General features: G+C 47.1%; 1 protein-coding gene across 2 annotated transcripts in view; it reads left to right on the top strand.

Moving 5' to 3' along the window:
* The window catches only part of ZFAT (zinc finger and AT-hook domain containing), a 187,687-nt gene extending 174,655 nt beyond the window's left edge, over positions 1-13,032 (top strand). The window contains exons 15-19 of one of the 2 annotated variants that reach the window (XM_077271270.1): positions 4,111-4,234; positions 6,394-6,518; positions 6,695-6,750; positions 6,890-6,945; positions 12,508-13,032. In XM_077271270.1, coding sequence (XP_077127385.1) covers positions 4,111-4,234; positions 6,394-6,518; positions 6,695-6,750; positions 6,890-6,932 — 348 coding nt within the window. In that variant the 3' untranslated portion in view covers positions 6,933-6,945; positions 12,508-13,032. The remainder of the gene's footprint in view (positions 1-4,110; positions 4,235-6,393; positions 6,519-6,694; positions 6,751-6,889; positions 6,946-12,507) is intronic. The other variant, XM_077271269.1, reaches the window with a different exon arrangement.
* The last annotated feature ends 4,072 nt before the right edge of the window (positions 13,033-17,104 follow it).

Here is a 17,104-nt window from a genome sequence, read left to right as displayed (position 1 = left end):
TACATCTCCTCCCTTATCTGTCTACCACCGCCCTACATCTCCTCGCTTCTCTTTCTACCATACTCCCTGTGCTCTCCACAGTGCTGCACCGCCCTACATCTCCTCCCTTATCTCTGTCTCCCACACTCCCTGTGCTCTCCACAGTGCTGCACCGCCCTACATCTCCTCCCTTATCTGTCAACCACATCCCTGTGCTCTCCACAGTGCTGCACTGCCCTACATCTCCTTCCTTATCTCTGTCTCCCACACTCCCTGTGCTCTCCACAGTGCTGCGCCGCCCTACATCTCCTTCCTTATCTCTGTCTCACACACTCCCTGTGCTCTCTACAGTGCTGCACTGCCCTACATCTCCTCCCTTATCTGTCAACCACATCCCTGTGCTCTCCACAGTGCTGCACTGCCCTACATCTCCTCCTCATCTGTCTACCACACTCCCTGTGCTCTCTACAGTGCTGCACCGCCCTACATCTCCTCCCTTATCTCTGTCTACCACACTCCCTGTGCTCTCCACAGTGCTGCACTGCCCTACATCTCCTCCTCATCTGTCTACCACACTCCCTGTGCTCTCTACAGTGCTGCACCGCCCTACATCTCCTCCCTTATCTCTGTCTCCCACACTCCCTGTGCTCTCCACAGTGCTGCACCGCCCTACATCTCCTCCCTTATCTGTCAACCACATCCCTGTGCTCTCCACAGTGCTGCACTGCCCTACATCTCCTTCCTTATCTCTGTCTCCCACACTCCCTGTGCTCTCCACAGTGCTGCACCGCCCTACATCTCCTCCCTTACCTGTCAACCACCGCCCTACATCTCCTTCCTTATCTCTGTCTACCACACTCCCTGTGCTCTCCACAGTGCTGCACCATCCTACATCTTCTCAGTCATCCCTGTCTACCACTTTACTTGTTCTCTATTTTGCTAATTGTTTGACTAACATCCTTAATAATCCAAACCTTCAACTCTTGTCCCAAGACTTCTCTCATGCTGCATCAGTTTTCTAGAATGCTCTACCCCAGACAAGATTATTAATTCCCAGTGTTTTATATTTTCTCTGAAAACACATCTCTTTAGGCAGACCCCAACACATCACGACTGTAATTTAACTGTTCTCAGTTTTCCCTTCCTACATTTTTCATGAATTTTAAAAAGTAGAAAAAAGTGGGATTGTTAAAAGAAAAAAAAAAAGCCCTATAGAAGAATGTATTTCCACCCTTTCTGGCCCCAATGGCCTGAGTGCAGCCCACACTGGTGGGTTCCCAACCGGTCAGAAAGCATTCTTTGATCACATGACCTGACCTATGATCATCTGCGGAACAGTTAACGTCGAATTCTTTCCTGTTCCAACTACTTGACCACTAAAGTCAAGGTTTCTTTCTATTTCAGCACCCGCACCTACATCATGCTCGCTCTCCGGTTACAGAGCAGAAAATATATATATATATTTTTTGTGATTATGTCAAAAATTAAAATACATTTTAATGGAATAGGAAATAAAATGAATGAATGTAATTTTAGGAAATATAATTAATTTAAAGTTTGTATTTCCTAGAGTTTCCTTTTAATTTTCCGACTAGTGTTATTTGTACAGGGAATAAGTCTCCGCCGTGATATATGCTCCGGCTTCCTCCCCCCTCATTATATTTGCACCGTTTCCATCCACGGTCGTTTTTCTTAGACACAGAGCTGCACATCAGACACTTGCACATTGATTTTTTTTTTCTCTCTCCTTCCATCTCGCATACAGAATCTAAAAATGACTCTTATTATGCAGCCGCAAGTTACATTGTAATTGTCGCGGATGAAAAATGCCGATCAGATAAGGGGTATCGCCGATGCCGGGGAAATGTGACATTTCAGGTTTGACGGCCCCGGACTTGCTGATTTAACTGTCTCGCTGATTTATTGAAGTCGATTTTAAGCCGCCGATGGCCTTTGGGAATAGATTCCGTGTTGGTATCTGATGAACGTGAAATGCGTTTCTTCATTCTTAAATGACTACAGATTTTTTACATTTTCTTTTTATAATCGGTGTAACGAGAAAACATCCAGGTGGCAGGTGACACGGGGTGTTCCTTTTTGGCACTCTGGAGCCGATCGGAGCAGGGCAGGTGATGATTGCACGACTTGTCAGCGGGTTGTCCGATAAGACCTCGCTGGTCGGCACTATCTAAGAACAGTGATTAATGCCCAGACAATGCCAGGAGAAAATCGCGCATCTACAATGTTCTCTGTCTTCCATCTAATGGCCCTTTCCTCCTAAAGGTTGGGCGGATTTTGACAGAAAGGAAAGATATTTCCTGTACGAGTCCGGATAAAAGGCTATTAAATCTGTCTGTGAACCACAGAGATGCATGTGAAAAAAAAAAATTAAAAGTATTTTCACCAGGTAAATATTTATTAAAAACCATCCAGTGCTCAGTACAAATGTGAAAACCGTTTTTTAATATCTTGTTTCCATGATGAGTTAGGAGAGTTGAAAGTTACAGGCCCAAAGAGAAGGCTGCACTACTGAATGAATTCAATGTCAACATGTCCTGGTCTGATTTCGGTCAGGTGTTCTCACATAGACTATTTATATTAATGGCCTTACCTCTACTATCCAATTCATGTAAGATGCAGATATTAATATATTTCATGGCATCACTGGTCGTGCAGCTTAAGGCCTCAAACGATCATATCTCAGCATGGATGTTAGATGTTAAGAAGCAGGTTTCACATTTTTAATATGCAGTAAATGTTCTTTTAAAATTTGGGGGCTCTTTTATGGGACATTGCCTGTTCCAAATATGGGAAGGAGTACAACTTCACCTATGAAGAATCGGAATCGACCATCCTTGAAGAGTTGTTGGGCAAAGCTCGTTCTCGGGAGACCTTGGACCGTTCTAGGGAGACCTTGGACCGTTCTCGGGAGACCTTGGACCGTTCTCGGGAGACCTTGGACCGTTCTCGGGAGACCTTGGACCGTTCTCGGGAGACCTTGGACCGTTCTCGGGAGACCTTGGACCGTTCTCGGGAGACCTTGGGCTGTTCTCGGGAGACCTTGCGCCGCTCTCGGGAGACCTTGCACCCCATGTAGTTTTGTCTAATGCAGTGCAATTTGTCATTCTTGAGATTTGACTCCCCAAAATATGTCTGAAGTGTGAAGCAGCTCTCTTGACACCCACTGATTTGAATATCAAAGCCATCAGTGTTATTCTGGTGGTTCTTAATAGAACTGTCAGCTTAAAGGGGTGATTAACTCTAAACAACCTCAATACAATTACAAATTATCAATAAGATCAAAAATGAAATCTGCAGAAAGCAGCTGTGATCTGAAATCCTGGCAGTAAATGATTTTCCAACAGCGCCACCATAGGGTAAATTAAGTATTACACAGTGTTCATTAGCTAAGTATTATAGGACAGGACAGGTCCTCCAGAGTGAGACAGACTCTTCTTGGTCACTCTGCATGAGATGAGGTTCTTTACCTGAGGACCCCCCTCTTTCAGGATGTAAGGTAATGGGTTTTCTAACCTCATGAGCGAGAATACTCGTTGCTCGGGTTTTCCTGAGCACACTCAGATGGTCTCCGAGTATTTGTGACTGCTCGGAGATTTAGTTTTTGTTGACGCAGCTGGATGATTTACAGCTGCTAGCCAGGCTGAGTACATGTGGGGGTTGCCTGGTTGCTAGGGAATCCCCACATGTAATCAAGCTGTCTAGTAGCCACAAATCATGCAGCTGTGGCGATGAAAACTAAATCTCCGAGTAGTCACAAACACTCAGACCACCCGAGCACGCTCGGGAAAACCCGAGCAACGAGTATACTCGCTCATCACTAGTGATGCACTGTTATACCTAGTGTCGCTCCTGGGAGGCGGAGTATAACCTCAGGTTTGCAACAACACACCCTAAAGTGAATCCCTGTTCATGCTCCGCCCATGAGGTCCTACACCAGGCACAACAAAGGGAATCCATTTTTCCTGAGCGTTCCTTTTAAGTCATTTTCTTTTAATTCTGCAGTAATTGATGCCATCATCCTGTAGACAGCAGTACAGACTCTTCACGTTGTCCTCTCTCTGCATCACTTCTCATCCTTTCTCCTTCTTCCTTCCTCCACGCGGAGTGTAGCAGTCGGATGTGACCGAGGAGATCTCTACCCAGTTCCTTCATATCACTGAAGCTGAAGCAGATGTTCAGGGAACGCAGACAGCTGTCGCCGCTCTCCAGGATCTCCGCTATACCTCGGAAACCAGTAAGTGGAGCGTGAAGACGAATGAATACTCAAGAGCCAGCAAGTAAATAAAAATATTGCTGCAGTTTTATTATCAAACTGTTTATATTAACTGGCAGAGGAACGATTTTAGTGTAGCCTCGGTGAATTTTATGTGCCAATTATAGCCATGAAGGCTTCACGTTTCCGCTTTTTTTTTGGGGTAGGGAAGGATCGTGAGTCGCCTCTTTTCACCCTACAAATACCTCTTAAAGATGCCACAATTTGAACTTTTTCTCCTTGTATGATCACTTGGCTGCTTATACAGTACACTGCAGTACTGTTGTATTGCAGGGCATAAAACAATTACTGGTCTCCTGTTTGGACTATCATTGCAGACACGGGGCTCCAGCTCCCGGTGCTAGGATTATCCTTCCACGCCTCACAGTCAGATGGTGTAAGAGCTGATTGGCTTCGGAAGTGACTCCTCTTCATGCCTAATCTCCTAAACGCTGATTATCCTTCCACGCCTCACAGTCAGATGGTGTGAGAGCTGATTGGCTTCGGAAGTGACTCCTCTTCATGCATAATCTCCTAAACGCTTCTGTTTTAATTGACATGTTCATCTCTCACTGGTGCGTATTGTGAAACACACCAGGCACTCTCGCTGAGGGAGCGGGCTCAACTCCTGAGCCTGCTCCATTCAGTGAATGGAGCGGGCTCAACTCCTGAGCCTGCACCATTCAGTGAATGGAGCGGGCTCAACTCCTGAGCCTGCTCCATTCAGTGAATGCTCGCAGCAGAGTTGGTGTAAAACTGGGGTGCTCAGTTCTGCCATATTTAGCTTCTATCCTGGAGGCAACATCAACAATCAGGATTATGCCCACGCGCCCAATCATTTTCTGCTGACTCGTAACTTTTTAGGGTTTTTAATTGATCACTAGAAAAGTCAATATGCTAAGTTTTACAGACCATGTACTGACTGCGATGTTCTCAAATGGCACATGGTCTCCTGACCTTCACCTTAACAGCGTCATATATGCCTAAGACACTGTGGAGTTTGGGTCAGGAGACCCATGTCAGTCCGTTCGTCTCAGTCCGATAAAGTTGAATGTGTGAAAACAGCCCTATGGTGATTGCTACTGATACTTTCTATATTAATTTTGGGTCCAAAGTGGTGTAAAAAGAAGGAAAAAAGCAAAACACCGACCTCACTTTATGTTCTGGAGACGGATACCACTGCAACCAATCAGTGCCTGCAGCGGTCACTTGCTGTCCAAGTCAAAAGAAAACCTGATAAACCAATACTAGCATTCTGGTCTTGGCAGTCGATGGAGCTGACCGTCAACGATACAGCAGACATGAATAAGTCGCTGTTGAAAATCGTAATGGAAAGTGGAAAATGATAATCCCGAAAATTAGAAATTCCATAAATGAAGTGATTGAAAAGAAAACATTTAATGGGGGTTTTCTTTATCCGATCTAGGGACATTTTGTTTTTTGAGATCTTCCGTCTATTAGCAAAGAGCGGCTCCCACACTGGAGGACTTGGCGTCACCGATACATGTAAATGTGCCCCATGTAATACCACATTTCTCCTGTAGTGGCCACTGCAGAAGAACTTTGTGGCTGTCCAGACCTACGTCGATCAGCTTGATTTGGAGAAAAAGGTCTGTCCAGATAGAACAACGCTATGATCCCAAACCCCCCCCCCATTTTTTTTTTTTTTTTTTTTTTTTTTTGCATTTTTTTGTAATTATACCATAATATAACCAGAGAGGAACAATCGAGGTTAGTATAGGTATCGTGCCTGTCCATCTTAATTCACCCGCGGCAATACATATGGAGATGCCGTCTAATTTCTGAACATTATTTAGTTTCATCTCGGCAAATGACTCTGCGGAAGCCGAGCTTTGTTTACCAGGAGAGCTGCAGATGGTCGCACAGATGGCGGCCTTAGTGGAAGCGTACACAACGCAAAAAAAAAAAGAGCCAACATTCTAAAGCTCCTCACAATCCTTTCAGTATAAAGTAGAGTCGACTTGTTTAATTTCCTGCTCATTAATTATGTATATTTCATCTTTTTTCCTTCGAGACGCGTTTTTTTACAGCTTCAAAAGCTGTAGAAGGGCGCAGAGAACGTTCCCAAAGACTTATTACCGCGCCGTCCGATAACGTGTTCTGATTGATTTTCTGATAAGGTGAGAAGCTCGACCCCACGGCCGTGAACATTCTCCAGCAGATCATCGAACTGGGGACGGAATCCCACGACGCCGTGGCCTCGGTGGTTGCCATGGCTCCCGGAACTGTGACCGTGGTAGAACAGGTGAGAACATTCTTTACACCTCGAGTCAACGTTTCATCCCGCGAGCTGTACGTTAGGTTGGCTTCTCATTCTGTTTGGATTTGGACTGGTTTTACTGGTATTTTCATATTTGTCCTTTCAACAGACTTTGTGTATATCAATAATATAAGAAACAAAATGTTTCTTTGTCCACTTAGGAGCCACTTCTTATCCTCCCTCTGCCTCTAAACTCATCATTAACTATGAAATACAGGTAAATTCCATCACAACCAAAGCAAAAGGTATTTCTAGATCACTGAGGGATCAGTTGACAGTCTATAGAAAAGGAAAGAGCAAAGAGAGACACACACAAAGCATGCTGCAGCTTACAAAATGTTTCTTTCTCCACTTAGGAGCCACTTCTTATCCTCCCTCTGCCTCTACACTCATCATTAACTATGAAATACAGGTAAATTCCATCACAGCCAAAGCAAAAGGTATTTCTAGATCACTGAGGGATCAGTTTACAGTCTATAGAAAAGGAAAGAGCAAAGAGAGACACACAGAGCATGCTGCAGCTTTCTAGTAACTGTTTTATCTTACTCCAGAGATGGATTCACAGCAAAACTGCTCAGTTCTGATGTATAATGTCCTCCGTCCTGCTGCAACTTCTGAACATGTGCTACATTGACAGGAGCGCAGTAATACTTATCTGTGTGTCCAGTGCATGGGAGACATCATGGTAGCTAGTTACCACCCACCAGCTCAGCATCAACGGGAACGTAGAACTAGAGCCAGCAGAGCGGTATTGTGAACACTCAAAAGCCGAGGGGGCATAATGGGCAGCTTAGCACTCCTGTCCCTTCTTTTCCAGCTAATGGTGGTGGTCATGGGCCTCACGTCCTGGGGATGAGCCCGCACCGTCCTGGGGATGAGCCCGCAGCGTCCTGGGGATGAGCCCGCAGCGTCCTGGGGATGAGCCCGCTGCGTCCTGGGGATGAGCCCGCTGCGTCCTGGGGATGAGCCCGCTGCGTCCTGGGGATGAGCCCGCTGCGTCCTGGGGATGAGCCCGCAGCGTCCTGGGGATGAGCCCGCAGCGTCCTGGGGATGAGCCCGCAGCGTCCTGGGGATGAGCCCGCAGCGTCCTGGGGATGAGCCCGCTGCGTCCTGGGGATGAGCCCGCTGCGTCCTGGGGATGAGCCCGCTGCGTCCTGGGGATGAGCCCGCTGCGTCCGGGGATGAGCCTGCACCGTCCTGGCAATGGCTGCCCAAGGATTAGGTGCTCATTGGCAACAAATCAGTCATTAGCCTCCAATACTAAACCTCCGGTGTCCTCTTCAGCTCCCTATGTGCCGAAAAGAAAATTCTCCTTCGAAATATACTGTGCTGACAGCTGTAGAATTGATCAGCGAGCTCTTTCTGATGGGGCTTTATAACTCTTATTTTAGGCTGCAGACACATCGTTTTTTGAGGATTTTGTAATTTAGCAGAAAGTTTCTAAACCCACCTCAAAATTTTAAAATTCCTCAAAAACTTTGAGTTTCTGCTCCAAAAGCTCCTAAAAAATAAATTTAAAAAAAAAGCGCCACAAAAGGACTAAATGTCTTTTAAAGTATGGTATGGGAATACACATAAAATAACATAAAAACTAAAGTAATAACATAAAAAGCTCAAACTCTACAATCCGCGTCTCGCCGTCAGCTGTTTTATAGTAATGAACACTTTTTATTTATGTTTTTTTATGGAACCCAGAAGAATCAAAGAAATGTCCCCAACAAAATATTTTCTACATTTTAAACTGTCAGCCTTGAGATATAACATTTCAGGGGTTTTTTCTAATAATATAACATTTTAAAGAAAAGGCAAAAATCACTTTAAAGTAAAGTAGCGCACATAAAGCGAGGGAGGCGGAATAATTAACATATTCTGAGCGCCCGAATGACGAGGGGCGAAGATGAAAACGTGTAGCCGTGTTATGAAGACCAGAATAAGTCTCAAAAAAAAGGATAATTGTAGCAAGACATAAAAATGTTTGCTTTTTTTTGTTTATCTGCCCTCACTGCGTTGTTTCCAGATGTGTTTAGAGGCAACGGATCCTTGAAAGGTTGTTAGCATTTTTCTTTTACTACCATGTGAGCTTCCAGTAAGATGTCAGCCTTGTTTTGCCTCAACCCTCGTGGTCCGATCTCCAGCAGCTCGGGGTCCGATCTCCAACAGCTCGGGGTCCGATCTCCAACAGCTCGGGGTCTGATCTCCAACAGCTCGGGGTCTGATCTCCAACAGCTCGGGGTCTGATCTTCAGCAGCTCGGGGTCTGATCTCCAACAGCTCGGGGTCTGATCTCCAACAGCTCGGGGTCTGATCTCCAACAGCTCGGGGTCTGATCTCCAACAGCTCGGGGTCCGATCTTCAGCAGCTCGGGGTCCGATCTCCAACAGCTCGGGGTCTGATCTTCAGCAGCTCGGGGTCTGATCTCCAACAGCTCGGGGTCTGATCTCCAACAGCTCGGGGTCTGATCTTCAGCAGCTCGGGGTCTGATCTCCAACAGCTCGGGGTCTGATCTCCAACAGCTCGGGGTCTGATCTTCAGCAGCTCGGGGTCTGATCTCCAACAGCTCGGGGTCTGATCTTCAGCAGCTCGGGGTCTGATCTCCAACAGCTCGGGGTCTGATCTCCAACAGCTCGGGGTCTGATCTTCAGCAGCTCGGGGTCTGATCTCCAACAGCTCGGGGTCTGATCTCCAACAGCTCGGGGTCCGATCTTCAGCAGCTCGGGGTCCGATCTTCAGCAGCTCGGGGTCTGATCTCCAACAGCTCGGGGTCTGATCTCCAACAGCTCGGGGTCTGATCTCCAACAGCTCGGGGTCTGATCTTCAGCAGCTCGGGGTCTGATCTCCAACAGCTCGGGGTCTGATCTCCAACAGCTCGGGGTCTGATCTCCAACAGCTCGGGGTCTGATCTTCAGCAGCTCGGGGTCTGATCTTCAGCAGCTCGGGGTCTGATCTCCAACAGCTCGGGGTCTGATCTCCAACAGCTCGGGGTCCGATCTTCAGCAGCTCGGGGTCCGATCTTCAGCAGCTCGGGGTCTGATCTTCAGCAGCTCGGGGTCTGATCTCCAACAGCTCGGGGTCTGATCTCCAACAGCTCGGGGTCTGATCTTCAGCAGCTCAGGGTCTGATCTCCAACAGCTCAGGGACTGATCTTCAGCAGCTCGGGGTCTGATCTTCAGCAGCTCGGGGTCAGATCTCCAACAGCTCGGGGTCAGATCTTCAGCAGCTCGGGGTCTGATCTCCAACAGCTCGGGGTCCGATCTCCAACAGCTCGGGGTCCGATCTCCAACAGCTCGGGGTCCGATCTTCAGCAGCTCGGGGTCTGATCTTCAGCAGCTCGGGGTCTGATCTTCAGCAGCTCGGGGTCTGATCTTCAGCAGCTCGGGGTCTGATCTTCAGCAGCTCGGGGTCTGATCTTCAGCAGCTCGGGGTCTGATCTTCAGCAGCTCGGGGTCTGATCTTCAGCAGCTCGGGGTCTGATCTTCAGCAGCTCGGGGTCAGATCTTCAGCAGTTAGGGGTCCGATCTTCAGCTGCTCGGGATCCGATCTTCAGCAGCTCGGGGTCCGATCTTCAGCAGCTCGGGGTCCGATCTTCAGCAGCTCGGGGTGTGATCTTCAGCTGCTCGGGGTGTGATCTTCAGCTGCTCGGGGTGTGATCTTCAGCTGCTCGGGGTGTGATCTTCAGCTGCTCGGGGTCCGATCTCCAACAGCTCGGGGTCTGATCTCCAACAGCTCGGGGTCTGATCTCCAACAGCTCGGGGTCTGATCTCCAACAGCTCGGGGTCTGATCTTCAGCAGTTAGGGGTCCGATCTTCAGTGGCTCGGGTCTGATCTCCAACAGCTCGGGGTCTGATCTCCAACAGCTCGGGGTCTGATCTCCAACAGCTCGGGGTCTGATCTTCAGCAGTTAGGGGTCCGATCTTCAGCGGCTCGGGGTCTGATCTTCAGCAGCGCGGGGTCCGATTTTCAGCAGCTCGGGGTCTGATCTTCAGCAGCGCGGGGTCTGATCTTCAGCAGCGCGAGGTCCGATCTTCAGCAGCGCGAGGTCCGATCTTCAGCAGCGCGAGGTCCGATCTTCAGCAGCGCGAGGTCCGATCTTCAGCAGCACGGGATCCGATCTTCAGCAGTGCAGGGTCCGGTCTTCAGCAGCGCAGGGTCCGATCTTCAGCCGCAGTTTTCATATTCTAATCTGGAGCAGAGATGCCGACTCGTTGAATTGGAGCTGGCATCGTCGTTCATGTAGGGGCGCAGGGGTCTCGGCCCCCGTGGCTGCTCCATATGAATGTAAATGAGAGCGTTCAGAAGCGAGATGATGGAAACACCGACTTTGAAATGCAAATCTTCCTACAGAATTGTGATTTCTCATACGGGACAAGAAGAAATATGGATCGTCGTTAACTGACATTTGAAGCGTGGTAAATGCAGCAAAAAAAATATAAGTGTAAAAAAAAATTTTTTTTGATTTTTGGGATGGCGCTTATAAAATTTTCAAATACGGAGATTGGGAGTAAGTACCTTGTGAAAATAGTGAGTCGGGGTGAAGTGGTAGATACTGATACTCGGCACCAGCGCTTCCACACCCTGCAGAGGCTCCATTCTGCTTCACTACAATTAAGATAATGATAGTGACACTTGTGATCCAGGATTATTGACACTGACACATGGAGCGCAAGATAATGACACTGACACTGGGGTACAGGATAATGACACTGACACTTGGGGTACAGGATAGTGACACTGACACTGGGGGTACAGGATAATGACACTGACACTGGGGGTACAGGATAATGACACTGACACTGGGGGTACAGGATAATGACACTGACACTGGGGGTACAGGATAATGACACTGACACTGGGGGTACAGGATAATGACACGGACACTCGGGGTACAGGATAATGACACTGACACTGGGGTACAGGATAATGACACTGACACTGGGGGTACAGGATAATGACACTGACACTCGGGGTACAGGATAATGACACTGACACTCGGGGTACAGGATAATGACACTGACACTCGGGGTACAGGATAATGACACTGACACTGGGGGTACAGGATAATGACACTGACACTTGGGGTACAGGATAATGACACTGACACTGGGGGTACAGGATAATGACACTGACACTGGGGGTACAGGATAATGACACTGACACTGGGGGTACAGGATAATGACACTGACACTTGGGGTACAGGATAATGACGCTGACACTGGGGGTACAGGATAATGACACTGACACTCGGGGTACAGGATAATGACACTGACACTGGGGGTACAGGATAATGACACTGACACTGGGGGTACAGGATAATGACACTGACACTCGGGGTACAGGATAATGACACTGACACTGGGGGTACAGGATAATGACACTGACACTGGGGGTACAGGATAATGACACTGACACTCGGGGTACAGGATAATGACACTGACACTCGGGGTACAGGATAATGACACTGACACTGGGGTACAGGATAATGACACTGACACTCGGGGTACAGGATAATGACACTGACACTGGGGGTACAGGATAATGACACTGACACTGGGGGTACAGGATAATGACACTGACACTCGGGGTACAGGATAATGACACTGACACTGGGGGTACAGGATAATGACACTGACACTGGGGGTACAGGATAATGACACTGACACTGGGGGTACAGGATAATGACACTGACACTTGGGGTACAGGATAATGACACTGACACTCGGGGTACAGGATAATGACACTGACACTGGGGGTACAGGATAATGACACTGACACTGGGGTACAGGATAATGACACTGACACTCGGGGTGCAGGATAATGACACTGACACTCGGGGTACAGGATAGGTGTTGCTGTGTATTCTGTGTTTTTGCTGTGTATTGCTGAGCATTGTAGTTTTATTTGTGCTTCTCATTCTCTGACTTTTACCTTTTATGTGATTATTAATGCCATCCGTGACCTCTCTATAATTCTGCCCTCAGGTGACTGAAGAGCAGCGCTCCGCCAACCACGCGGTGATGATACAGGAGGCTCTGCAGCAAGCCTCGGTGGGGTTGGGAGAACAGCACCATCTGGTAGTTTCCTCCGACGACGTCGAAGGCATCGAAACTGTGACTGTGTACACACAGGGAGAAGAGACGTCCGAGTTCATTGTGTATGTACAGGAAGCCCTGCAGCCCGTGACTGACGGCACAATGGGGCACATCCTGCAAGAAATCTAACCGTGCCCATAACATTCCGTCAGGCACACCTGTGAGTTTACCCTTCACACCCCTACATGTAGACTGTTCACGAGAGATTAGGTGAAGACCATGTATCTTGGACACGACGCCGCCATCAGCATTGACTTAATGACTACCCCAAAGACGATCAGAATTCGCAGTGGAATTTTTTTTTTTTCATTTTATATCTATATTTTTATGTTATTTTGAGCAATAACTTTAACTTCTCTTGTTTTTAGCTGCGGGATGTTTACATAGAATAAACTGCATATTTTGCCTGGAGAAGAGTCTCTGATTGCAGTCCGTGAGCGTCGGTTTCCTTTCCCCCTTATATCTGCACACTTTACACTGACGTAGATTAGTACAAGTTATAAGAACCTTGTGCGGTTTCTTATTATTACTTATGGGGTGGTCTCATCACAGACCGGGTCACATTGCTAGGAAATACCTCCACTCTCCAATCCGAAGGCGTCCATCTGCTTTACTCACCGTAAAAGGGTAAAATAATGGGTCATTGGTGTCAGGAGAGCCCCGTGCCCCTTCTGTCTGCTCCGCACGGGTCTCTCCGAGGCCACATGGTCGCTGCTCTGGGGAAAAGCTCAAAATACCAAAAAGTGGCTGACAGGAGGTGATGGGGCTCAATGGTTTCCAGCACACCACCCACTGTTAAGTCCTTGAAGACGTATCCTTGTAATATGCTACAATAAGATTTTATCATTCATTTCCTTAAAGGAATAAGTGGGCAGAGAAAGACCTATTGTTTAAATCTGATCTGAAGGTTTAATAAGTTTTTTATTAACTTTGTGTTTTATTTCAATTATTCATGTCACTGTCTATGTAAAAAAAAACACATAAATCTTGTAGGTTTCACACTGTCCAATAGCCTTAATACTGGATTTACACTACTTGTTGTGAATTAAAGACTTTTCAGCAGTCTCATTATCATTAAAGACAGGATTAAAATGACATTTTAATAATTTATATACAGTAGACCACACAGGATCCACCATTCACAATAGGTGATGTCACAGCTCACCTCCTCCTGTACAATGACTGATAACACCTCTATATACAGTAGATAACACAGGATCCACCATTCACAATAGGTGATGTCACAGCTCACCTCCTCCTGTACAATGACTGATAACACCTCTATATACAGTAGATAACACAGGATCCACCATTCACAATAGGTGATGTCACAGCTCACCTCCTCCTCCTGTACAAAGACTGATAACACCTCTATATACAGTAGATAACACAGGATCCACCATTCACAATAGGTGATGTCACAGCTCACCTCCTCCTGTACAATGACTGATAACACCTCTATATACAGTAGATAACACAGGATCCACCATTCACAATAGGTGATATCACAGCTCACCTCCTCCTCCTGTACAATGACTGATAACCCCAATATATTCAGTAGATAACACAGGATCCACCATTCACAATAGGTGATGTCACAGCTCACCTCCTCCTCCTGTACAATGACTGATAACACCTCTATATACAGTAGATAGCACAGGATCCACCATTCACTGCATTCAAACAGGCAACACTCGCTTTTAAATCTGCTTTCACCTCTGCTAAACAGGCCTACTTCACAACCCCTCGTATCTTCCCTATCCTACAACCCCAGACAGTTATTCAAAACCTTTAACTCCCTCCTCCGCCCCCCACTGCCCCCTCCAACCTCCCTCATCTCTGCTGAGGACTTTGCCGCACACTTTAAAAATAAGATCGACCAAACAAGGCAAGTCTTTGTTCAACCACCACAACCCCTTTGTATGCCAGACCAATGCCCAAACCCCATAACATCCCTATCCAACATCACTGAAGGGGGGCTTAACTGTCTCCTCTCCAAATCGCACCTCACCACCTGTGCGCTCGACCCCATCCCACCTCCTCCCCAACCTCACCACCACTCTTATCCCATCCCTAACCTATCTCTTCAACCTATCACTAAATTCTGGCACCTTCCTTTCTGCTTTCAAACATGCCACAATCACGCCTATCCTTAAAAAGCCAACCCTCAATCCAACTGCTATGTCCAGCTATCGCCCAATATCCCTACTCCCATTCGCTTCCAAACTCCTGAAGCAGCACGTCCACGCTGAACTTTCCTCCCACTTCTCATCTAACTTGCTCTTTGACAAAGTACAATTTGGTTTCCGCCCCCATCATTCAACTGAGACAGCCCTGACCAAAATCACTAACGACCTACTTACAGCCAAAGCTAACGGACAATACTCTGTACTCCTCCTTCTCGACCTGTCCTCTGCTTTTGACACAGTTGACCACTGTCTCCTACTACAGATCCTCTTCTCTTTTGACATCAAAGACCTTGCCCTATCCTGGATGATCTCCTCGTACCTTTCCAAGCGCACATTCAGTGTCTCCCACTCCCACACTACCTCCTCATCCCACCCTCTCTCTGTTGGAGTCCCCCAAGGCTCTGTTCTAGGATCCTTACTCTTCTCAATCTATACCCTTGGCCTGGGACAACTCATAAAGTCCCATTGATTCCAGTACCACCTCTATGCTGATGACAATCAGATCTACCTCTCTGGCCCAGACGTCACCGCTCTGCTGTCCGGAATCCCAGAGTTTCTATCAGCCATATCCTCCTTCTTCTCCTCTCACTTCCTCAAACTCAATGTGGACAAATCTGAACTCATCATCTTTCCTCCATCTGATAGATCTTCCTTACCTGACCTATCTATCGCAATTAACGACATCACGCTTTCCCCCATACCCGAAGTCCGCTGCCTCGGAGTAACCCTTGACTCTGCCCTGTCCTTCAAACGGCACAACCATGGTCTTTCCACCTCCTGTCGCCTCCAGCTCAAAAATATCTCCAGAATCCGTCCTTTCCTCAACCGTCTATCTACTAAATGCTTGTGCATGCCCTCATCATCTCCCGTCTCGACTACTGCAACATCCTTTTCTGTGGCCTCCCTGCTAACACCCTTGCACCTCTCCAGTCCGTCCTTAGCTCTGCTTCCCGACTAATTCACCTCTCTCCTCACTACTCCGCTTCCCCTCTCTGCAAATCTCTTCACTTGCTCCCATTCTCTCAGCGTATCCAGTTCAAATTACTAATACTGACCTACAAAGCCATCCATAGCCTGTCTCCTCCATATATCTCTGAACTAACCCCCCGATATCTTCCCTCACGTAATCTCCGGTCCTCCCAAGACCTCCTTCTCTCCTCCTCACTTATTCGCTCCTCACCCAACCGCCTCCAAGACTTCTCCCGAATATCCCCCATCCCCTGGAATTATTTGCCCTAACACATCCGACTATCTACCACATTCAGATCCTTCAGACGGAACCTGAAAACCCACCTCTTTAGGAAAGCCTACAGCCTGCACTGACCCCGCTGCCTCCTCACCAATACCAAAGCTACCACCTCACCAACACCGGAGCTGCTGCAACCCTCAACCTATTGTCTCCTTCCCCACCATCCTGTAGAATGTAACAGCAAGGGCAGGGTCCTCGCCCCTCTGTATCAGTCCGTCATTGTTAGTTTGCTTACTTTAAGTGATATCTGTAATTTGTATGTAACCCCTTCTCATGTGCAGCACCATGGAATCAATGGTGCTATAGAAATAAATAATAATAATTCACAATAGGTGATGTCACAGCTCACTTCCTCCTCCTGTACAATGACTGATAACACCTCTATATAAATGTACACAATAATATGCTCAATACTATCTCTCAACGTCCCTCCCTTATGGGGGACACTGTACCATTAGCAGTTAAATATTTCACATAAGGCGTGATCAAAGAATACACTGATCTCGACCATGGTACTATTATAAAAACAATATTTTATTAGAATAGATATTCATAAAAACATATAACTACTATAAGAAAGGGTACTGGAACCACAAAAAGGGACAACTCTGCCATAGGTTAGCCCAAAATAATGGACTGAATTAACTGTTACATATCAACTGCCATGAATATACAGCTTAATGAATCTATACGAATAAATAACAGTCAGGGGTGCATATGCCTACCAAACTATATTCACATAGCAATAACTAGGTAGCTTGACGCTAATCCTCTTGGTATCATGGTAAGCAGTCCCCCCGCATGAAAGCCTATATATATATATGTATCAAAAGGTATACCTTATTGTCAGCCACATGGGGATAAACCTCGGCGTCCCTCTGCCCCGACGCGCGTGTGACGCTATGCGAATATAATTTGGTAGGCATATGCACCCCTGACTGTTATTTATTCGTATAGATTCATTAAGCTGTATATTCATGGCAGTTGATATGTAACAGTTAATTAAGTCAGTCCATTATTTTGGGCTAACCTATGGCAGAGTTGTCCC

Source organism: Ranitomeya variabilis, chromosome 6, assembly GCF_051348905.1.
Source record: "Ranitomeya variabilis isolate aRanVar5 chromosome 6, aRanVar5.hap1, whole genome shotgun sequence".
Classification (NCBI taxonomy): Eukaryota; Metazoa; Chordata; class Amphibia; order Anura; family Dendrobatidae; genus Ranitomeya; species Ranitomeya variabilis.
This window is presented reverse-complemented; position numbering and strand designations above follow the sequence as displayed.